Genomic DNA, 25,669 nt, shown 5'->3' on the forward strand with positions numbered 1-25,669 from the left:
ATGACGGTTTAACAAAGGCTTAAAACCACCCTTTACTCCAATTTGATGTACTCATGTTATTCTTATTGCCCATGCTGTCAAGCATCAGAGAGGGTGTTGAGTCTCCAGTCACAGTTACTAAGATACCACATTTGCAAGTGTGAAAACCTCACAAGAGAGTAAAATCAGGTTTAGGCAGTTATTACTTTTTCAAGAACATATGTAAATGTGCTGCAAATGGCACCCACAGTCAAACAACATGTCTACTCATGGAGCTGGCAGTGGTTTGTATGAGACAGATTAAGTCATACTTGCCATGGTACTCTCACAACTGGCCCTATGAGTAGAGACTATGTTTAAATGCAGGTGCATATGCTTTAGAAATTGTATACACATTTTCCAGACCTATTTTGTGAAGTATACTGCAAAAAAAAAAAAATTTAAAAGCGAAATGCACTCCTGCTGCATATATAATTTTGGACTAATATGTTCCATTAATTATGATGGAGACACTCCAATCTACAGGAAAACGTAAAAATATATTGAAAGTTTTATAACGTCTTCAGAGTCATCAAGGGGAAGATCCCTTTGGAGCAAAAACTTTAAATCCTACAGCCTTCTCCAACAGCTATTTGTAGAGGCTGAGGCGATATGTAGTGAAGGAGTGTGGCTCTCTTGCTTTTTGAATAGCATTCCAAACCAATATGGTTGTCTGAAGAGTGAAATATTGCAACTGCCTCCTGATTTTGAGGTCAGTTTTGACATGAAATTGGCAGGTTTGCTAGATTTTGAAAAAGGTCTATAATAAAGTGAGCGGTCTCTCCAAAAAAAAAATCTCTCTACTCTCCAGTCACCATGAAATGCATGAGAAATACAGGTTAACTCCTATGCTTACAATTGTAGATACAATCAAAAGTAGGGGGTCAGCAACCTTGGCTCTCCTGATGTTTTAGAACTACATTTCCCATGATGTTTAGGCAGCTTAAAGACACTTAAGCGTCATGGGAAATGTAGTTCTAAAACATCTGAGCCAAGGTTGCTGACCCCTGACCTAAAGGGTGTCCTCTACTAATTTGAAATTATATTGATCCGTACCAATTCCTACGGAGTTCAAAGGCCTAACTCAGAGCCAGATAATTAGAACAAAATACATGGCTAATAAACCCATAGAAGCCTTACAGACCAGAAAACTATATTGCCTTTTGGTGTATTGTATAGTCAACAAGAAATACAATTAATTTAAGAACATATTACTTACATAACCAAAAAGATGAGCCAGTACAGTATCCACTACGTTGGTAGTCCATCCAGAAAGCTAGGGGAAAAATAATTATGAAGAGTGAAAGTATGTCCCCCCCCCGTTAGGAGTATGTTTCAAAACAAAATTGCCGTATATCAATATGCATATCAGAATATCAGGTTAAGTATCTCAAAAACTCTGATCACTCATAATTCTTCAAACTACAGCATCATGAACCCAAGAGGAAACAGAGGAAACGCATGCCATAGAAGTGTTGAAGGTCTTAATTTCTTTAACAAACCTCTCAACATAATAAAAAGGCATCTCATAGCACCATGAAGTATCTAAGAATGGGAAAGGGACGACGCATAAAAACACCTGCAACAAAATGTATGTTCAGCATCCAATGCAAACTGCAGGGTAACACTAATTTTCAAATACATCCCAAATTCGGAATACCAAAATTAAAAAAACATTCTAAAAGTCAAACTTTCTCATTAATATTTTTTTAAATTAAATGTAGTTACATGTACAAGCTGTATTATAAAATTTAAATATTGCCTAAATGACATAAGATATTATTTGCACTTGTTCTATGCCCTCCAAACCTTTTCCACTCCTAAGCAGTTTGGATAAAGGGTTTTCTACCTGTAATAAGGATAAGTAACAACCTACAAAAGTACAACACACACACTTTGTTTAGGGGGAATTGATTAACTATGATTAAAGCCTGATTCTGGCCAATATATGTCAAACCTTTCATAGTCCTATTAGCTGTTCTTTTTATTCTTGGCTTAGTGTTAGTAGATTCATGGCCCAAGTGATTTTCTCTTTTTCAAGGAAAATACCAGTCATAAATAGAAACCAGAACAGCTTTATTAAAAGCTTTATTCTTGCATGGCCAGGTGTATATGATCTAAGGGAAGTCTCTCCCACTCACAGGACAACCACTGGTCATCTAGTTCTTTAAAGGGACACTGAACTCAAATTTTTTCTTTCGTGATTCAGATAGAGCATTGCATTTTAAGCAACTATCTAATTTACTCCTATTATCAAATTTTCTTTATTCTCTTGGTATCTTTATTTGAAATAAAAGAACATAAGTTTAGACGCCGGCCCATTTTTGGTGAACAACCTAGGTTGTCCTTGCCGATTGGTGGATAAATTCATCCACCAATCAAAAACTGCTGTTTAGAGTTTTGAACCAAGAAAAAAGCTTAGACGCCTTCTTTTTCAAATAAAGGTAGCAAGAGAATGAAGAAACATTGATAATAGGAGTAAATTAGAAAGTTGCTTAAAATTGCATGCTCTATCTGAATCACGAAAGAAAAAATTTGAGTTTAGTGTCCCTTTAAGATGGTAGTCCTAATGACAAAAGAGATTTCCCCCCCTCAGGAAAACTGCATCATAATCAGCTACCACAAAGTAGTTCGTTTTTAATGAACATTTAATATCCACAACATAGGGATACATTTTTTCACCTACAACAAAAAATAAATAAAATTTAAAAAAACAAACAAAAAACAGAATTTATGCTTACCTGATAAATTACTTTCTCCAACGGTGTGTCCGGTCCACGGCGTCATCCTTACTTGTGGGATATTCTCCTCCCCAACAGGAAATGGCAAAGAGCCCAGCAAAGCTGGCCATATAGTCCCTCCCAGGCTCCGCCTACCCCAGTCATTCGACCGACGGACAGGAGGAAATATATATAGGAGAAACCATATGGTAACGTGGTGACTGTAGTTAGAGAAAATAATTCATCAGACCTGATTAAAAAACCAGGGCGGGCCGTGGACCGGACACACCGTTGGAGAAAGTAATTTATCAGGTAAGCATAAATTCTGTTTTCTCCAACATAGGTGTGTCCGGTCCACTGCGTCATCCTTACTTGTGGGAACCAATACCAAAGCTTTAGGACACGGATGAAGGGAGGGAGCAAATCAGGTCACCTAAACGGAAGGCACCACTGCTTGCAAAACCTTTCTCCCAAAAATAGCCTCCGAAGAAGCAAAAGTATCAAATTTGTAAAATTTGGCAAAAGAGTGCAGTGAAGACCAAGTCGCTGCCTTACATATCTGGTCAACAGGAGCCTCGTTCTTGAAGGCCCATGTGGAAGCCACAGCCCTAGTGGAGTGAGCTGTGATACTTTCAGGAGGCTGCCGTCCGGCAGTCTCAAAAGCCAATCTGATAATGCTTTTAAGCCAAAAGGAAAGAGAGGTAGAAGTTGCTTTTTTACCTCTCCTTTTACCAGAATAAACAACAAACGAAGAAGATGTTTGTCTGAAATCTTCAGTAACCTCTAAATAGAATTTTAGAGCACGGACTACGTCCAAATTGTGTAACAAACGTTCCTTCTTTGAAACTGGATTCGGACACAAAGAAGGTACAACTATCTCCTGGTTAATATTTTTGTTGGAAACAACCTTCGGAAGAAAACCAGGCTCAGTACGCAAAACCACCTTATCTGCATGGACCAGATAGGGCGGAGAACACTGCAGAGCAGATAACTCAGAAACTCTTCTAGCAGAAGAAATATCTACGGAATGTAAGGGTTCAAACGGAACCCCTTGAAGAACTGAAAGAACTAGATTAAGACTCCAGGGAGGAGTCAAAGGTCTGTAAACAGGCTTGATTCTAACCAGAGCCTGAACAAGCGCTTAAACGTCTGGCACAGCTGCCAGCCTTTTGTGAAGTAAAACAGATAAAGCAGAGATCTGTCCCTTCAGAGAACTTGCAGATAATCCTTTCTCCAAACCTTCTTGTAGAAAGGAAAGAATCTTAGGAATTTTTATCTTGTTCCATGGGAATCCTTTAGATTCACACCAGAAGATATATTTTTTCCATATTTTATGGTAAATTTTACTAGTTACAGGCTTTCTAGCCTGAATAAGAGTAGCTATTACAGAACCTGAAAACCCACGCTTTGATAGAATCAAGCGTTCAATCTCCAAGCAGTCAGTTGGAGGGAAACCAGATTCGGATGTTCGAATGGACCCTGAACAAGAAGGTCCTGTCTCAAAGGTAGCTTCCATGGTGGAGCCGATGACATAGTCACCAGGTCTGCATACCAAGTCCTGCGTGGTCACGCAGGAACTATCAAGATCACCGAAGCCCTCTCCTGATTGATCCTGGCTACCAGCCTGGGAATGAGAGGAAACGGTGGGAATACATAAGCTAGGTTGAAGATCCAAGGTGCTACTATTGTATCCACTAGAGTCGCCCTGGGATCCCTGGATTTGGACCCGTAACAAGGGACCTTGAAGTTCTGACGAGAGGCCATCAGATCCATGTCTGGAATGCCCCATAATTGAGTTATTTGGGCAAAGATTTCCGGATGGAGTTCCCACTCCCCCGGATGCTCCTCCATCACCAGGGAACTCCTTGTTCCCCCCTGATGGTTGATATATGCAACAGTCGTCATGTTGTCTGATTGACACCTTATGAATTTGGCCTTTGCTAGTCGAGGCCAAGCCTTGAGAGCATTGAATATCGCTCTCAGTTCCAGAATGTTTATCGGGAGAAGAGAGTCTTCCCGAGACCATAGACCCTGAGCTTTCAGGGGTTCCCAGACCGCGCCCCAGCCCACCAGACTGGCGTCGGTCGTGACAATGACCCACTCTGGTCTGCGGAAGCTCATTCCCGGTGACAGGTTGTCCAGGGTCAGCCACCAACGGAGTGAATCTCTGGTCCTTTGATCTACTTGGATCGTCGGAGACAAGTCTGTATAATCCCCATTCCACTGTCTGAGCATGCACAGTTGTAATGGTCTTAGATGAATTCGTGCAAAAGGAACTATGTCCATTGCCGCAACCATCAAACCTATTACTTCCATGCACTGCGCTATGGAAGGAAGAAGAACAGAATGAAGTACCTGACAAGAGCTTAGAAGTTTGATTTTCTGGCCTCTGTCAGAAAAATCTTCATTTCTAAGGAAACTATTATTGTTCCCAAGAAGGGAACTCTTGTTGACGGGGACAGAGAACTTTTTTCTATGTTCACTTTCCACCTGTGAGATCTGAGAAAGGCTAGGACAATGTCCGTATGAGCCCTTGCTTTTGACAGAGACGACACTTGAATCAGGATGTCGTCCAAGTAAGGTACTACTGCAATGCCCCTTGGTCTTAGCACCGCTAGAAGGGACCCTAGTACCTTTGTGAAAATCCTTGGAGCAGTGGCTAATCCGAATGGAAGTGCCACAAACTGGTAATGCTTGTCCAGAAAGGCGAACCTTAGGAACCGAAGATGTTCCTTGTGGATAGGAATATGTAGGTACGCATCCTTTAAATCCACCGTGGTCATGAATTGACCTTCCTGGATGGTAGGAAGGATCGTTCTAATGGTTTCCATTTTGAACGATGAAACCCTTAGAAACTTGTTTAGAATCTTGAGATCTAAAATTGGTCTGAATGTTCCCTCTTTTTTGGGAACTATGAACAGGTTGGAGTAAAACCCCATCCCTTGTTCTCCTAATGGAACAGGATGAATCACTCCCATTCTTGACAGGTCTTCTACACAATGTAAGAATGCCTGTCTTTTAATTTGGTTCGAAGATAATTGAGACCTGTGGAACCTTCCCCATGGGGGTAGTTCTCTGAATTCCAGGAGATAACCTTGAGAAACTATTTCTAGCGCCCAAGGATCCTGAATATCTCTTGCCCAAGCCTGAGCAAAGAGAGAAAGTCTGCCCCCCACCAGATCCGGTCCCGGATCGGGGGCCAACACTTCATGCTGTTTTGGTAGCAGTGGCAGGTTTCTTGGCCTGCTTACCCTTGTTCCAGCCTTGCATCGGTCTCCAGGCTGGCTTGGTTTGAGAAGTATTACCCTCTTACTTAGAGGGTGTAGAATTTGAGGCTGGTCCGTTTCTGCGAAAGGGACAAAAATTTGGCTTATTTTTAGCCTTAAAAGACCTATCCTGAGGAAGGGCGTGGCCCTTTCCCCCAGTGATGTCTGAAATAATCTCTTTCAAGTCAGGGCCAAACAGTGTTTTACCCTTGAAAGGGATGTTAAGCAATTTGGTCTTGGAGGACACATCCGCTGACCAAGACTTTAGCCAAAGCGCTCTGCGCGCCACGATAGCAAACCCTGAATTATTCGCCGCTAATCTAGCTAATTGCAAAGCGGCATCTAAAATAAAAGAGAGTTAGCCAATTTAAGTGCTTGAACTCTGTCCATAACCTCCTCATACGAAGATTCTTTATTGAGCGACTTTTCTAGTTCTTCGAACCAGAAACACGCAGCTGTAGTGACAGGAACAATGCATGAAATTGGTTGTAGAAGGTAACCTTGCTGAACAAACATCTTTTTAAGCAAACCCTCTAACCTTTAATCCATAGGATCTTGAAAGCACAACTATCTACTATAGGAATAGTAGTGCGTTTGTTTAGAGTAGAAACCGCCCCCTCGACCTTGGGGACTGTCTGCCATAAGTCCTTTCTGGGGTCGACTATAGGAAATAATTTCTTAAATATAGGGGGAGGAACAAAAGGTATGCCGGGCCTTTCCCACTCCTTATTTACTATGTCCGCCACCTGCTTGGGTATAGGAAAAGCATCAGGGGACACCGGAACCTCTAGGAACTTGTCCATCTTACATAATTTCTTTGGAATGACCAAATTGTCACAATCATCCAGAGTAGATAATACCTCCTTAAGTAGTGCGTGGAGATGTTCTAATTTAAATTTAAATGTTACAACATCAGGTTCAGCTTGTTGAGAAATTTTCCCTGAATCTGAAATTTCTCCCTCAGACAAAACCTCCCTCCTGGCCCCTTCAGATTGGTGTGAGGGCATGTCAGAACAGTTATCATCAGCGTCCTCTTGCTCTTCAGTGTGTAAAACAGAGCAATCGCGCTTTCTCTGATAAGTAGGCATTTTGGATAAAATGTTTGCAATAGAATTATCCATTACAGCCGTTAATTGTTGCATGGTAATAAGTATTGGCGCACTAGATGTACTAGGGGCCTCTTGTGTGGGCAAAACTGGTGTAGACACAGAAGGGGATGATGCAGTACCATGCTTACTCCCCTCATTTGAGGAATCATCATGGGCAATATCATTATCTATGGCATTATTGTCCCTACTTTGTTTGGACACTATGACACAATTATCACATATATTTAAATGGGGAGAAACCTTGGCTTTCAAACATATAGAACATCGTTATCTGATGGTTCAGACATGTTAAACAGGCTTAAATTTGTCAACAAAGCACAAAAAACGTTTTACAATAAAACCGTTACTGTCACTTTAAATTTTAAACTGAACACACTTTATTACTGAATATGTGAAAAAGTATGAAGGAATTGTTCAAAATTCACCAAAATTTCACCACAGTATCTTAAAGCCTTAAAAGTATTGCACACCAAATTTGAAAGCTTTAACCCTTAAAATAACGGAACCGGAGCCGTTTTTACATTTAACCCCTATACAGTCCCAGGTATCTGCTTTGCTGAGACCCAACCAAGCCCAGAGGGGAATACGATACCAAATGATGCCTTCTATAAGCTTTTTCAGTGGTTCTTAGCTCCTCACACATGCATCTGCATGCCTTGCTTTCCAAAAACAACTGCGCATTAGTGGCGCGAAAATGAGGCTCTGCCTATGACTAGAAAAGGCCCCCAGTGAAAAAGGTGTCCAATACAGTGCCTGACGTTTTTTTAAAACAATCCCCAAGATTATAATAACTATTAATAGTTATAATCTGCCAAATATGCTTAGTAAAGTAATCGTTTTAGCCCAGAAAAATGTCTACCAGTTTTTTAAGCCCTAATGAAGTCCTTTATTCTTATACTAAACTAAGAAAATGGCTTACCGGTTCCCATAGGGAAAATGACAGCTTCCAGCATTACCAAGTCTTGTTAGAAATGTGTCATACCTCAAGCAGCAAAAGTCTGCTCACTGTTTCCCCCAACTGAAGTTAATTCATCTCAACAGTCCTGTGTGGAAACAGCCATCGTTTTAGTAACGGTTGCTAAAATCATTTTCCTCTTACAAACAGAAATCTTCATCTCTTTTCTGTTTCAGAGTAAATAGTACATACCAGCACTATTTTAAAATAAAAAACTCTTGATTGAAGAATAAAACTACATTTAACACCAAAAAAACTCTTAGCCATCTCCGTGGAGATGTTGCCTGTGCAACGGCAAAGAGAATGACTGGGGTAGGCGGAGCCTGGGAGGGACTATATGGCCAGCTTTGCTGGGCTCTTTGCCATTTCCTGTTGGGGAGGAGAATATCCCACAAGTAAGGATGACGCCGTGGACCGGACACACCTATGTTGGAGAAACAAACACTATCCTTTCTGTATTATCCATAACTGTAATATGAAAGGCAAAATGTTTAAAATTATTGTTTATTTATAAGGCGCCAACATTTTACGCAGCGCCATACAAAAGGTACATTACAATTAAATACATTTTTTTTAAAAAAAATGATACAAGACTATACAATGTAGATTACTACACTTACATTGGTAAACAAACAAAAAGGAGGGGAGCGCCCTGCCCTTGAGCACAATCAGTTGTAGATGCACCTTTATACAAAGTGAGCTACAGTTAGAGGGGCTCTCGAGCTTACAAATAGGGGGCGATTTATCAAGCTGAGGCAGACAGGGGCGCACATACGCGCCTCTGGCGAGCTCAATTCCCCTGGCGGAATTCAGCATTGCACACTAGCGCTATTTTGCGCTTGCGTGCAATCCCACCCCCTGCTCATCATGTGCGGGCAGGAGCTGTCAATCTCAACGGTCGGACTAGACTGCGGAGACTGAATTTCACCATTTTAGCGGTGGTGAAAGATAAGGGAAGCGGCAGTCTGATGACCGTTGCTTGTTAAATACGGCGTGCAGGTTCTCTTGTGAGAACCTGCAGACGAAAGGCTTGCAAAGCCTTTGATAAATCGACCCCTAAAGGTAGTCCTAATGACAAAGTAACTTTAATGTGGTATAGCCACTCTTTACAGCAACTCTTCATAGCTCTTAGAAAATTCTAGCATACGGTATGTAATCGTGTTGATGCTAACTTGTCAATAATTCATTTTTTAGCCATATATAAAATTATACGTGCATCTCAAAATCAAAACATGCTGTTTCATTAATAAGAGAAGCATTTTTTCTATTTTAGAATATCTAAACCTTAAATTTTCTTAAAAACACACGTGACCTGTTACTGTAAATCTGAAGTTACCATTTTCCTCAACAATTCTTGAAATTGTAAGTTAATAGTGCAGTTACAGTTCATCTTAGAATATTTTGTAATTCAACTACAGTAATAAAAGTTAAAGCATTGGTTTGCACTAAACCCTGACAATCATTTACAGTTGTAATATATAAAGTTGTTTTAAATGCAACTGCTACAAAAACTCACCTTGGAAGCTGCCCAATCAATCCATCCCTTTGCACATGGATCAACGTTTATCAGTACAAGACCCTCAACCAAGTTGGGACAATTAAGCTGCAAAAAATATTAATGCTGAACATGAATGAATAATTTCATAATTGAAGTACTATAGATGGGGAAACAATCATTTAAGTACTACAAATATTCTTTTACCAAACACTGGTATTGATTTTTTACTGCGGAAGTGTATTAAATGGACCTAAACGTGCAAAAAGAAAAATGACAAGACGCATATACTGTATGTATAGCCACAAATCACAAGCTAGCTTCCAGTAGTGCATTGTTTCTCGAGCCTATATATCTAGGTATGCTTTTTCAAAAAAAGGATAACAAGGAAACAGAAAAATGTATAGAAGTACACTGAAAAGTCACTTAAAGGCATGCTTTATTTGAATCATGGATGTTTTATTTTGACTATAGCTCTAGTCATAAATATCCTGGTATATATAGCTGCACATATTGTCAAATGTATACAAGAGAAAAAAGAAAAGAAAATGTATGCTTACCTGATAAATTTGTTTATTTTTAGAAACGATGAGTCCACGGATCATCATCCTTACTTGTGGAATTACACCTCCTGGTCAGCAGGAGGAGGCAAAGAGCACCACAGCAGAGCTGTTATATAGCTCCTACCTTCCCTCCCACTCCAGTCATTCGACCAAAGTTAGGAAGAGAAAGTAAAAGCTAAGGTGCAGAGGTGTCTGAAGTTTACAAAAAAATTAACAACCTGTCTTAAAAGAACAGGGCGGGCCGTGGACTCATTGTGTCTAAAAAGAAACAAATCAGGTAAGCATAAATTTTCTTTTCTTTTTAAAGACACGATGAGTCCACGGATCATCATCCTTACTTGTGGGATACAATACCAAAGCTAGAGTACACGGATGATAAGGGAGGGACAAGACAGGAAACCTAAACGGAAGGCACCACTGCTTGAAGAACCTTTCTCCCAAAAGCAGCCTCAGCCGAGGCAAAAGTATCAAATTTGTAAAATTTAGAAAAAATCTGTTCCATAGAAGCTTCATTTTTGAATGCCCATGAGGAAGCAACCGCCCTAGTGGAATAAGCCGTAATTCTTTCAGGAGGCTGCTGTCCAGCAGTCTCATATGCAAATCGGATGATACTCCTCAACCAAAAAGAAAGAGGTAGCTGTGGCTTTCTGACCCTTACATTTTCCAGAAAAAATTACAAACAGAGCAGAAGATTGACAAAAGTCCTTAGTTGCTTGTAAGCAAAACTTCAAAGCATGGACTACGTCCAAATTATGCAGAAGCCTTTCCTTCTGAGAAAAACGATTAGGACACAAGGAAGGAACAACAATATTAATGTTCCTGTCTGAAACAACCTTAGGAAGGAATCCTAGTTTAGTACGTAAAACTACTTTATCTGAATGGAAAATAAGGTAAGGCGAATTATATTGCAACGCTGAAAGCTCAGACACTCTTCGAGCTGAAGAAATAGCAAGAAGAAATAAAACCTTCCAAGATAACAACTTAATATCTAAGGAATGCATAGGCTCAAATAGAGCCCCTTGAAGAACCTTAAGAACTAAATTAAGACTCCATGGAGGAGAAACTGGTTTGAACACAGGCCTGATCCTAACCAAGGCCTGACAAAAAGATTGAACATCTGGAACATCAGCCAGATGTTTGTGTAACAAAATAGATAAGGCAGAGATTTGACCCTTTAGGGAACTCGCCGAAAACCCCTTCTCCAATCCTCCTTGGAGAAAAGACAAAATTCTGGGAATCCTAACTCTACTCCATGAGTAGCCCTTGGATTCACACCAATAAAGATATTTACGCCATATCTTATAGTAAATCTTTCTAGTTACAGGCTTACGCGCCTGAATCAAGGTCTCTATGACCGAATCAGAAAAACCCCGCTTGGATAGAATTAAGCATTCAAACTCCAAGCAGTCAGTCAGTTTCAGAGAAATTAGATTTGGATGAAGGAAGGGTCTTTGAATGAGAAGATCCTTCCTCAATGGCACTCTCCAAGGTGGCAGAGATGACATGTCCACCAGATCGGCATACCAAATCCTGCAAGGCCACGCAGGAGCAATGAGATTTACTGATGCCTTCTCCTGTTTGATTTGAGCAATGACCCGAGGAAGAAGAGCAAACGGAGGAAAAAGATATGCTAGGTTGAAGGACCAAGGAACTGCTAGAGCATCTATCAGTTCCGCCTGAGGATCCCTGGACCTTGACCCGTATCTCGGGAGCTTGGCATTCTGATGAGAAGCCATTAGATCTAACTCCGGCTGACCCCATTTGAGAATCAGGATGGAGAATACTTCCGGATGGAGTTCCCACTCTCCCGGATGAAAGGTCTGCCTGCTCAGAAAGTCCGCCTCCCAGTTGTCCACCCCTATGATGTGGATCGCTAACAGATGGCAAGAATGGGTCTCCGCCCACCGGATTATCTTGGCTACCTCTATCATCGCTAAGGAACTCCTTGTTCCTCCCTGATGATTGATGTAAGCCACTGTCATTATGTTGTCCGTCTGAAATCTGATGAACTGGGCGGAAGCCAACTGAGGCCAGGCCAGAAGAGCATTGAAGATCGCTCTCAGTTCCAGGATATTTATAGGAAGAACAGACTCCGTCCGAGTCCACACTCCCTGAGCCTTTAGAGGACCCCAGACAGCTTCCCACCCTAGAAGGCTGGCATCTGTTGTCACAATCACCCAGGATGGTCTGCGAAAGCATGTTCCCTGGGATAGATGGTCCAGAGACAACCACCATTGTAGTGAATCTCTTGTCTCCTGCTCCAGGGTTATTCGAGGAGACAAGTCTGAATAAACTCCATTCCACAGCCTGAGCATGTTTAACTGCAGAGGTCTGAGGTGAAACCGAGCAAACCGAATGATGTCCATTGCCGCCACCATCAGTCTGATTACTTCCATGCAGTGGGCCACTGACGGCCGAGGATTGGACTGAAGGGCTACGACAGGCATCTAGAATCCTTGATTTCCTGACCTCTGTCAGAAAAATCGTCATAGATATAGAGTCGATTATCGTTCCCAAGAAAGTCACCCTTGCTTTCGGGATTAAGGAACTTTTCTCCAGATTCACCTTCTACCTGTGAGTTCTCAGGAAGGATAGTACAATGTCGGTATGGGACCTTGCTTGTTGACAAGATGGCGCCTGGATTAGAATATCATCCAGATAAGGCGCCACCGCAATGCCCCGCAGTCTTAAAACCGCCAGTAGAGACCCCAGAACCTTTGTGAAAATTCTGGGAGCCGTGGCCAGTCCGAATGGAAGAGCCACAAACTGAAAAGGTCTGTCCAGAAAGGCAAACCTTAGGAACTTGTGATGATCTCTGTGGATAGGGACATGCAGATATGCATCCTTTAAGTCCACTGTTGTCATGAATTGACCCTCTTGAATCAGTGGAAGAAAGGTACGAATGGTTTCCATCTTGAAAGATGGAACTCTGAGAAACTTGTTCAGACTCTCGAATAGGTCTGAAAGTTCCCTCCTTCTTGGGAACTACAAACAGATTTGAATAAAAACCCTGTCCATGTTCCCGTACAGGAACGGGAGTAATCACTCCCAGGGACGAAAGGTCTCTTACACAATGAAAGAACGCCTCTCTTTTTATCTGGTTTGCAGATAATCTTGAAAGAAGAAATCTTCCTCGAGGAGGTACATTTTTGAACTCCAGTTTGTATCCCTGGGACACTATTTCTATAGCCCAGGGATCCTAAACATCTCGCACCCAAGCCTGAGTGAAGAAAGAAAGTCTGCCCCCACCAGATCCGGTCCCGGAACGGGGGCATGCCCTTCATGCTGATTTGGAGTCAGCAGCAGGCTTCTTGGACTGCTTACCCTTGTTCCAAGGCTGGTTGGGTCTCCAAGTGGACTTCCTGTTTAGAGGAGGAAGAGAAAGAATTTCCCTCAAAATTGCGAAAGGAACGTAAATTATTTTGACTTCCTTTTTGTTTATTTCTCTTATCCTGAGGAAGGAGATGACCCTTACCTCCCGTGATGTCAGAGATAATTTCCTTCAAGCCCGGTCCAAACAAGGTTTTACCCTTGTAAGGAATAGCTAAAAGCTTAGATTTAGACAAAACGTCCGCAGACCAAGGCTTTAACCATAAAGCTCTGCGGGCTAGGATAGAGAACCCTGAACTCTTAGCTGCTAATTTAGTAATTTGCAGAGAAGCATCCGTAATAAAAGCATTAGCTAGCTTCAAAGCTTTAATCCTATCTTGGATTTCCTCTAATGACGTCTCATGCTTAAGAGACTCAGACAGAGCATCAAACCAATAAGCCGCTGCACTAGTAACAGTAGCAATGCACGCAGCCGGCTGCAACAGCAGACCCTGGTGGACATAAATTCTTTTAAGCAGACCCTCCAACTTTTTGTCCATGGGGTCTTTAAAAGCACAACTATCCTCAATAGGAATAGTAGTTTGCTTGGCTAAAGTGGAGATAGCCCCTTCCACCTTAGGAACCGTCTGCCAAGCTTCCTTGATAGTGTCAGCTATAGGAAACATTTTTCTGAAAATAGGAGACGGAGAGAAGGGAATAACTGGTCTCTGCCATTCCTTAGAAACAATCTCTGAAGCTCGCTTAGGAACTAGAAAAACCATCGGAGAAAGTCGGAACTTCAAAATATTTGTCCAATTTACTCACCTTCGCAGGAGCGACTAGCACTGTTGAATTACAGTCATCTAAAGTAACCAACACCTCCCTCTATACCCTCCATCTCAGACCCCTGGGAGGGTACCTCTGAGACTGCCACCATGGTATCAGAAACCTCACTGATAACATGCTTGTCTTTCCTCTTGCGCTTGCCTTGAAGCATAGGAAAAGCAGACAATGCATCAGAAATTGTGGAAGACATAACCGCCACTATGTCTTTTAAAGTAACTGCAGTAGGTACTAGAGCAGAAGCGCAGGGCACTGCTGATTGGGGCATTGACTTTTGGGACGCTTGGGGAGAAAGTTGCGGCATAAATTGACTCAGTAAAAAGAATTTGGCTCAGTAAAAATTTTATCCCTAAAACTTACAGTCCTCTCAATACATGTAGGACAGAAAGGGATTGGTGGTTCCACATTTGCATCCAGACACAAGGCACAAGTAACAGATTGCACACTATTTGTTCAATTGCATTGAATAATCAAGAATCAACAGGAAAACTAATAAATATTAACAAAAAATAAACTGCACAAAAACCGTTACTGTTCTTTTAAATACAAACGGTTTTTTAATATTTCTGCAAAACTGTCAGATTCCTTTTAAGCACATTGACTAAAAAAAACTGACTGACAAAATAAACCTCTGCACCACAGCAATCTGCTGAGGTGCTCCTACAGTGTAAAATGACACCGGATCCCCTTGATTCTTATGCAGGTCCGTTCAGTCACACTATGCAGCTCACAAAACCATACCGGACTTAACGAATCAGTACTAGAAGCGCATAAATTATCACTACATGCCGTTCTAGTACTGACAAACAAGTAGCCCAGCATATGTCGCACCAATCCTGTCAGGGAAATAACGCTCTTAGTGGCGCGCAAAAAACAGAAAGCCCCGCCCATCGCGGGCGTACTGAAAGCTCAATGTCTCCCCTCCGGGAATTAACCATAAGTGAAACCACCGGAGCAAAAAAAAAAAAAAAACACCACACATCTCCAGCCCCAGTGCCCGCTATATAACACAGCCCAAAAAACTTTTCACATAAAAGTTGAAGATAGTCCACATAAAGAAAGGCTTTGTTATTAACCCTTTATGTTCTATAGTGCTTTTTTTTTTTTTTTTTAAGTAAAAAAACTGAGACTCTTTATATCCCAGAAAGGTAGCACTTACCTCCACCACTGCCTGGCAGGAAGGCAGTTCCCAAGCTTGAGAGGTCCTCTCCCTCACATTGGCCTGAGAAGAAACAAATGCTGAGTTAGTAGGTACCTCAAACTGAAGGATACAGGGCAGCACAAATATGGGAGGCGCAGTGAGAATTATGTCCCACAAGTTCCCATTGCTTTAAAGCCACCAAATGCTCTACTGTAGAGACTGAAATGGAACCAGGCTACACCCCAGGACCAAGTAGCACTCTCTGGCACTACTTTAAAATAGAAAAAATAAAAATAACTACCTTAAAAAAAGATAAGAAATTTTAAAACCTCTGGCGCTACAAAAAAAGTTTTTTTGTTGCTAAAATTGGAAAATAGAAAAAATGGATGAATGTGATATGACCTCCTTGGTTAAAAAACAATATTAAAATATTAAATATTATAAAACAACCTTTGGTCTTAGTGATAACTTAAACAACGTTTGATTTATGTGCAAAAATATGTTTTTATTACATAAAATAAATAAACAAAATAAGAATGAAAATAAAAAATATATATATGCAGATAAAAAATATAGCTGATCAGCTAGTACAATTAGAAATGAATAAGTGCAGTATCAAAAAATAATAAAATAGCATAAACACAACAGAAATATACAATAGGACTTGATCCAAAGAAAGTTCATAAGCCTTCAAGGGTTAATATGGATTAGATCCAGATCGGAACGAAATCAGAGACTCCTTCAACAGCTGAGAATGTCGAATACCAATTGTAGCTGGAAGGGAGACCGTGTTTTGTATTCATTTCTAATTGTACTAGCTGATCAGCTATATTTTTTATCTGCATATATATATTTTTTATTTTCATTCTTATTTTGTTTATTTATTTTATGTAATAAAAACATATTTTTGCACATAAATCAAACGTTGTTTAAGTTATCACTAAGACCAAAGGTTGTTTTATAATATTTAATATTTTAATATTGTTTTTTAACCAAGGAGGTCATATCACATTCATCCATTTTTTCTATTTTCCAATTTTAGCAACAAAAAAACTTTTTTTGTAGCGCCAGAGGTTTTAAAATTTCTTATCTTTTTTTAAGGTAGTTATTTTTATTTTTTCTATTTCACTTGTGGAGACAGGGGTTCTCCATTACCTACTGGCATATTGGTATTTTAGAAAATCCTGCGCAGGGTTACACACAATTTTATCTAACCTACTACTTTAAAATAACAAACTCTTGATTGAAGAATCTAAAACTAACCTCTCTTTACCTCTTCCTATCACTAACGTAGGCAAAGAGAATGACTGGAGAGGGAGGAGCTATATATAACAGCTCTGCTGTGGTGCTCTTTGCCTCCTCCTGCTGACCAGGAGGTGTAATTCCACAAGTAAGGATGATGATTCGTGGACTCATCGTGTCTTTAAAAATAAAGAGAAAAGTCAATGTGACATTTTAATAATGGATTTCTGGGATCTACGATAAAAAAGCAGCTAGATTCTAGTGCACATTAAAAGGGAAAGTCAACGCAAAAATTGTTATTGTTTAAAAAGATAGATAACACCTTTACTACCAATTCCACAGCTCTGCACAACCAACAGTGTTATATTAATTTACTTTCTAACCTTTAAACCTCTAAATGTTTCTAAGCCACTAAAGACAGCCTCTTATCACATGCTTTTGTTTATTAGCTTTTCACAACAGGGGAGAGCTAGTTCATGTGAGCCATATAGATAACATTGTGCTCAAGCCCATGGGTTGTGCACAACACAGCACTAATTGGCTTAAATGCAAGTCAATAGATAATAAATAAAAAGTCATGTGATCATGGGGCTATCAGAAGAGGCATAGATACAAGGTAATCATAAAGATAAAAAGTGTATTAATATAACCATGTTTTCTGTGCAAAACTGGGGAATGGATAATAAAAGGGATTATCTTTTTAAAGTGTCAGTAAATCTTGCTATTTTATGTTTCACATATAGGCAGACTAATGTTCTTATCGCTATGCTATTTTTGTTTTTTTAGATTAAATCTTTTTATTAAGCATTTCAAATTAAAATACAAATCACATCAATCATAATAGGCCGACAACTGGTCATCTGGCCCTTACATGTAAATAACTCAAGTGAAACATGGGAGTGGTAAGAGCTCAAGATCTCTCTATAATGCTAGCAAGTAGTCTCTATTAGCCCTTGGGCTTAAGTCCATATGTTGCACCAGGTTCCATCTTCTGTGTCCTTATAGGAGTAAGGAAAGTTTTAATGCCCCAATGGTACCGAGCTCACCCCCAAGGGCAACCAACATTTTAATAAGGGGTAGGATAATGACCGATAATATCTGGGAAGGAAAAGAAAGAACTTTCCAATCTGATAATATTGGCCACTCGCATCATCAAAAAATAAAATTAACCTTAAAATAACTAATAAAAACTTACAACATAAACAAGTCGTTCCATATAAGTTATATTTTACTATTTACTATTTGTAAACCTATAATTGCCACCACATCACGGTCCATTCACCTGAATTTGTATGCTTCCACTGCTCCCTCCCATTGCCTCCAGGACTCTATTTCTATGGGTTAGTACCTGTCGATACTGCTCTCTCATTTTCTTGTCTCAGCATCCAATAGTACCATATTTTCTGAAAGGATTCTGTGGTGTTTTGTATCTGGACAGCTGATTCATACATACAGAATGTTAATTTAATTCTGGACAAGATTTCCGCCCATGTGGGCACACCCGTCTTCCAGTGTTTTGCTATGCTTGTTCTGGTAATGGTGCAGAGTATTCTAATGAAAGCATTACTGTGGTTATTGAGAGTTGGTAACCTATCGTGTAGGAGAGCCTGCGATATTTCTAGGTTTATGGACTCATCCAGCAACCTACTTAGGAGTCCAGATAGATTTTTCCAAATATCACTGACCTTCGGGCATTCCCACCACATATGGAGGTAGGTACCCACCTCCCCACACCCCCTATAACAGAGTCTAGTACCGTTCCTAACTGAATGAGCTGTCTGAATGGGGGTTAGATACCACCTAAAAGAAGTCTTAATAATATTCTCCCTAAGGTCCGCACTTAGCAGGTTTTTACATGAGTCATAGAACAGTTTATCCCAATCACTTTGGTCTTTTTCTACTCCCAAATCGGCCTCCCATCTGAGTGTGAGAGCTGACTTAGCTTTAACCTTAGCTGTTTGTAAGTCAATATATATGTGTGAGATTGCATGTTTGGATCTGGTAGAAGTGCAGCTAAGTCTTTCTAAGTTCGTTGTGGGTTGTATAGCTCTCTTGACAATGTAGGCGCGAATCACGGATGCTAATTGCAGATATAAAAACCACTGTAGTGGCAATGGTTCTATTCTTAGGCTCAACTGGGCATAAGAAAACAGAATTTATGTTTACCTGATAAATTACTTTCTCCAACGGTGTGTCCGGTCCACGGCGTCATCCTTACTTGTGGGATATTCTCTTCCCCAACAGGAAATGGCAAAGAGCCCAGCAAAGCTGGTCACATGATCCCTCCTAGGCTCCGCCTACCCCAGTCATTCGACCGACGTTAAGGAGGAATATTTGCATAGGAGAAACCATATGGTACCGTGGTGACTGTAGTTAAAGAAAATAAATTATCAGACCTGATTAAAAAAACCAGGGCGGGCCGTGGACCGGACACACCGTTGGAGAAAGTAATTTATCAGGTAAACATAAATTCTGTTTTCTCCAACATAGGTGTGTCCGGTCCACGGCGTCATCCTTACTTGTGGGAACCAATACCAAAGCTTTAGGACACGGATGAAGGGAGGGAGCAAATCAGGTCACCTAAATGGAAGGCACCACGGCTTGCAAAACCTTTCTCCCAAAAATAGCCTCAGAAGAAGCAAAAGTATCAAACTTGTAAAATTTGGTAAAAGTGTGCAGTGAAGACCAAGTCGCTGCCCCACATATCTGATCAACAGAAGCCTCGTTCTTGAAGGCCCATGTGGAAGCCACAGCCCTAGTGGAATGAGCCGTGATTCTTTCGGGAGGCTGCCGTCCGGCAGTCTCGTAAGCCAATCTGATGATGCTTTTAATCCAAAAAGAGAGAGAGGTAGAAGTTGCTTTTTGACCTCTCCTTTTACCGGAATAAACAACAAACAAGGAAGATGTTTGTCTAAAATCCTTTGTAGCATCTAAATAGAATTTTAGAGCGCGAACAACATCCAGATTGTGCAACAAACGTTCCTTCTTTGACACTGGTTTCGGACACAGAGAAGGTACGATAATCTCCTGGTTAATGTTTTTGTTAGAAACAACTTTTGGAAGAAAACCAGGTTTAGTACGTAAAACCACCTTATCTGCATGGAACACCAGATAAGGAGGAGAACACTGCAGAGCAGATAATTCTGAAACTCTTCTAGCAGAAGAAATCGCAACTAAAAACAAAACTTTCCAAGATAATAACTTAATATCAACGGAATGTAGGGGTTCAAACGGAACCCCCTGAAGAACTGAAAGAACTAAGTTGAGACTCCAAGGAGGAGTCAAAGGTTTGTAAACAGGCTTAATTCTAACCAGAGCCTGAACAAAGGCTTGAACATCTGGCACAGCTGCCAGCTTTTTGTGAAGTAACACAGACAAGGCAGAAATCTGTCCCTTCAGGGAACTAGCAGATAATCCTTTTTCCAATCCTTCTTGAAGGAAGGATAGAATCTTAGGAATCTTAACCTTGTCCCAAGGGAATCCTTTAGATTCACACCAACAGATATATTTTTTCCAAATTTTGTGGTAAATCTTTCTAGTTACAGGCTTTCTGGCCTGAACAAGAGTATCGATAACAGAATCTGAGAACCCTCGCTTCGATAAGATCAAGCGTTCAATCTCCAAGCAGTCAGCTGGAGTGAAACCAGATTCGGATGTTCGAACGGACCCTGAACAAGAAGGTCTCGTCTCAAAGGTAGCTTCCAAGGTGGAGCCGATGACATATTCACCAGATCTGCATACCAAGTCCTGCGTGGCCACGCAGGAGCTATAAAGATCACCGACGCCCTCTCCTGATTGATCCTGGCTACCAGCCTGGGGATGAGAGGAAACGGCGGGAACACATAAGCTAGTTTGAAGGTCCAAGGTGCTACTAGTGCATCCACTAGAGCCGCCTTGGGATCCCTGGATCTGGACCCGTAGCAAGGAACTTTGAAGTTCTGACGAGAGGCCATCAGATCCATGTCTGGAATGCCCCACAGCTGAGTGACTTGGGCAAAGATTTCCGGATGGAGTTCCCACTCCCCCGGATGCAATGTCTGACGACTCAGAAAATCCGCTTCCCAATTTTCCACTCCTGGGATGTGGATAGCAGACAGGTGGCAGGAGTGAGACTCCGCCCATAGAATGATTTTGGTCACTTCTTCCATCGCTAGGGAACTCCTTGTTCCCCCCTGATGGTTGATGTACGCAACAGTTGTCATGTTGTCTGATTGAAACCGTATGAACTTGGTCCTCGCTAGCTGAGGCCAAGCCTTGAGAGCATTGAATATCGCTCTCAGTTCCAGAATATTTATCGGTAGAAGAGATTCTTCCCGAGACCAAAGACCCTGAGCTTTCAGGGATCCCCAGACCGCGCCCCAGCCCATCAGACTGGCGTCGGTCGTGACGATGACCCACTACGGTCTGCGGAATGTCATCCCTTGTGACAGGTTGTCCAGGGACAGCCACCAACGGAGTGAGTCTCTGGTCCTCTGATTTACTTGTATCTTCGGAGACAAGTCTGTATAGTCCCCATTCCACTGACTGAGCATGCACAGTTGTAATGGTCTTAGATGAATGCGCGCAAAAGGAACTATGTCCATTGCCGCTACCATCAAACCGATCACTTCCATGCACTGCGCTATGGAAGGAAGAGGAACGGAATGAAGTATCCGACAAGAGTCTAGAAGTTTTGTTTTTCTGGCCTCTGTCAGAAAAATCCTCATTTCTAAGGAGTCTATTATTGTTCCCAAGAAGGGAACCCTTGTTGACGGAGATAGAGAACTCTTTTCCACGTTCACTTTCCATCCGTGAGATCTGAGAAAGGCCAGGACAATGTCCGTGTGAGCCTTTGCTTGAGGAAGTGACGACGCTTGAATCAGAATGTCGTCCAAGTAAGGTACTACAGCAATGCCCCTTGGTCTTAGCACAGCTAGAAGGGACCCTAGTACCTTTGTGAAAATCCTTGGAGCAGTGGCTAATCCGAAAGGAAGCGCCACGAACTGGTAATGCTTGTCCAGGAATGCGAACCTTAGGAACCGATGATGTTCCTTGTGGATAGGAATATGTAGATACGCATCCTTTAAATCCACCGTGGTCATGAATTGACCTTCCTGGATGGAAGGAAGAATAGTTTGAATGGTTTCCATCTTGAACGATGGAACCTTGAGAAACTTGTTTAAGATCTTGAGATCTAAGATTGGTCTGAACGTTCCCTCTTTTTTGGGAACTATGAACAGATTGGAGTAGAACCCCATCCCTTGTTCTCTTAATGGAACAGGATGAATCACTCCCATTTTTAACAGGTCTTCTACACAATGTAAGAATGCCTGTCTTTTTATGTGGTCTGAAGACAACTGAGACCTGTGGAACCTCCCCCTTGGGGGAAGCCCCTTGAATTCCAGAAGATAACCTTGGGAGACTATTTCTAGCGCCCAAGGATCCAGAACATCTCTTGCCCAAGCCTGAGCGAAGAGAGAGAGTCTGCCCCCCACCAGATCCGGTCCCGGATCGGGGGCCAACATTTCATGCTGTCTTGGTAGCAGTGGCAGGTTTCTTGGCCTGCTTTCCCTTGTTCCAGCCTTGCATTGGTCTCCAAGCTGGCTTGGCTTGAGAAGTATTACCCTCTTGCTTAGAGGACGTAGCACTTTGGGCTGGTCCGTTTCTACGAAAGGGACGAAAATTAGGTTTATTTTTTGCCTTGAAAGGCCGATCCTGAGGAAGGGCGTGGCCCTTACCCCCAGTGATATCAGAGATAATCTCTTTCAAGTCAGGGCCAAACAGCGTTTTCCCCTTGAAAGGAATGTTAAGTAGCTTGTTCTTGGAAGACGCATCAGCTGACCAAGATTTCAACCAAAGCGCTCTGCGCGCCACAATAGCAAACCCTGAATTCTTAGCCGCTAACCTAGCCAATTGCAAAGTGGCGTCTAGGGTGAAAGAATAAGCCAATTTGAGAGCATTGATTCTGTCCATAATCTCCTCATAAGGGGGAGAATCACTATCGACCGCCTTTATCAGCTCATCGAACCAGAAACATGCGGCTGTAGCTACAGGGACAATGCATGAAATAGGTTGTAGAAGGTAACCCTGCTGAACAAACATCTTTTTAAGTAAACCTAATTTTTTATCCATAGGATCTTTAAAAGCACAACTATCCTCTATGGGTATAGTGGTGCGTTTGTTTAAAGTGGAAACCGCTCCCTCGACCTTGGGGACTGTCTGCCATAAGTCCTTTCTGGGGTCGACCATAGGAAACAATTTTTTAAATATGGGGGGAGGGACGAAAGGAATACCGGGCCTTTCCCATTCTTTATTAACAATGTCCGCCACCCGCTTGGGTATAGGAAAAGCTTCTGGGAGTCCCGGGACCTCTAGGAACTTGTCCATTTTACATAGTTTCTCTGGGATGACCAACTTGTCACAATCATCCAGAGTGGATAATACCTCCTTGAGCAGAATGCGGAGATGTTCCAACTTAAATTTAAACGTAATCACATCAGGTTCAGCTTGTTGAGAAATGTTCCCTGAATCAGTCATTTCTCCCTCAGACAAAACCTCCCTGGCCCCATCAGACTGGGTTAGGGGCCCTTCAGAACCATTATTATCAGCGTCGTCATGCTCTTCAGTATCTAAAACAGAGCAGTCACGCTTACGCTGGTAAGTGTTCATTTTGGCTAAAATGTTTTTGACAGAATTATCCATTACAGCCGTTAATTGTTGCATAGTAAGGAGTATTGGCGCGCTAGATGTACTAGGGGCCTCCTGAGTGGGCAAGACTCGTGTAGACGAAGGAGGGAATGATGCAGTACCATGCTTACTCCCCTCACTTGAGGAATCATCTTGGGCATCATTGTCATTGTCACATAAATCACATTTATTTAAATGAATAGGAATTCTGGCTTCCCCACATTCAGAACACAGTCTATCTGGTAGTTCAGACATGTTAAACAGGCATAAACTTGATAACAAAGTACAAAAAACGTTTTAAAATAAAACCGTTACTGTCACTTTAAATTTTAAACTGAACACACTTTATTACTGCAATTGCGAAAAAACATGAAGGAATTGTTCAAAATTCACCAAATTTTCACCACAGTGTCTTAAAGCCTTAAAAGTATTGCACACCAAATTTGGAAGCTTTAACCCTTAAAATAACGGAACCGGAGCCGTTTTTAACTTTAACCCCTTTACAGTCCCTGGTATCTGCTTTGCTGAGACCCAACCAAGCCCAAAGGGGAATACGATACCAAATGACGCCTTCAGAAAGTCTTTTCTAAGTATCAGAGCTCCTCTCACATGCGACTGCATGTCATGCCTCTCAAAAACAAGTGCGCAACACCGGCGCGAAAATGAGGCTCTGCCTATGATTTGGGAAAGCCCCTAAATAATAAGGAGTCTAAAACAGTGCCTGCCGATATTATTATATCAAAATACCCAGATAAAATGATTCCTCAAGGCTAAATATGTGTTAATAATGAATCGATTTAGCCCAGAAAAAGTCTACAGTCATAATAAGCCCTTGTGAAGCCCTTATTTACGATCTTTATAAACATGGCTTACCGGATCCCATAGGGAAAATGACAGCTTCCAGCATTACATCGTCTTGTTAGAATGTGTCATACCTAAAGCAGCAAGAGACTGCTCACTGTTCCCCCAACTGAAGTTAATTGCTCTCAACAGTCCTGTGTGGAACAGCCATGGATTTTAGTGACGGTTGCTAAAATCATTTTCCTCATACAAACAGAAATCTTCATCTCTTTTCTGTTTCTGAGTAAATAGTACATACCAGCACTATTTTAAAATAACAAACTCTTGATTGAATAATAAAAACTACAGTTAAACACTAAAAAACTCTAAGCCATCTCCGTGGAGATGTTGCCTGTACAACGGCAAAGAGAATGACTGGGGTAGGCGGAGCCTAGGAGGGATCATGTGACCAGCTTTGCTGGGCTCTTTGCCATTTCCTGTTGGGGAAGAGAATATCCCACAAGTAAGGATGACGCCGTGGACCGGACACACCTATGTTGGAGAAATAGGGGTTCCACTATTTACAAAATCTGCCACCCCATAAAGTCCCTTATTTTCCCATTTGCTTATGGCTGGTTTAAGGTCTGGGTTTATCAGGTATTTTAGGGGGTTTTTCAGCGAGTTCTCGGGAAAGATGTTTGCGGTCCCTAGTGTGGAAGTCCACTCCCTTATTGACAATCTAGTAATTGGGGCAATGTGCTTGGCCTCCCCTCCCCCCAGCCCCGGATCCCATATGATATCCTCAGGGGAACTGAGCCCCCCTAATTCAGATTCCAGGGTCGGCCAAAGGATGTTTTCATCTCTCCTACCACAAATGGAGATCTGGGCTAGTCTAGACGCCCGATAATAGTCCTGCAAATTAGGTAAGCCCACACCCCCCAGCTGTCTGTGTCGTGTCAGAACCCTAGCCTGAATTCTAGCTTGTTTCTTATACCTGAGATAACAGTGTAGAGCCGATTGAATAGATTCAAGCTCTTGTATGTTAATCTTTATTGGCAAGACTCTAAATAAGTATAGTAGTCTCGGCAATATATTCATTTTAATAGAGGTCAATCTTCCATACCAAGAGAATCTATATGTCCGCCATTTGTTAAGGTCTGAACGAATTTTCTTATATAACGGGATGTAGTTATTGTTGTAAAGAGTAGAAGAGTGGGGAGTCAGATTTATACCAAGGTATTTAATGCTATTCCTGGCCCATTTAAATGCGAAATTAGTTTCAATAAGTTTAAGAGTGTGTTTTGGGAGGTTAAAGGGGAGGGCCTCACACTTATCTAAATTGATTTTATACCCCGAGATCAAGGAAAACTCTTGTATAGTTTTATATAGATTTGGGAGTGACAGTAGTGGTTTAGTTATTGTCAATAGGATATCATCTGCGAACAGAGTTATCTTGTGATTAAATTTCCCGATCTGAACTCCCGATATGTCTGGGTTATTTCGGATTGAGGCTGCTAGCGGCTCTATACATAGCGCAAAGAGAAGCGGCGACAAGGGACATC

General features: G+C 41.5%; 1 protein-coding gene across 3 annotated transcripts in view; it reads right to left on the reverse strand.

Moving 5' to 3' along the window:
* The window catches only part of NDRG3 (NDRG family member 3), a 398,435-nt gene that overhangs the window by 176,183 nt on the left and 196,583 nt on the right, over window positions 1-25,669 (reverse strand). For all 3 annotated transcript variants that reach the window (XM_053721374.1, XM_053721302.1, XM_053721225.1), the window contains exons 8-9: window positions 9,585-9,671; window positions 1,238-1,294 (exon numbers count right to left, since the gene is read on the reverse strand). In XM_053721374.1, the coding sequence (XP_053577349.1) occupies window positions 1,238-1,294; window positions 9,585-9,671 (144 nt within the window). The remainder of the gene's footprint in view (window positions 1-1,237; window positions 1,295-9,584; window positions 9,672-25,669) is intronic.

Source organism: Bombina bombina, chromosome 1 (genome assembly GCF_027579735.1).
Source record: "Bombina bombina isolate aBomBom1 chromosome 1, aBomBom1.pri, whole genome shotgun sequence".
NCBI lineage: Eukaryota > Metazoa > Chordata > Amphibia > Anura > Bombinatoridae > Bombina > Bombina bombina.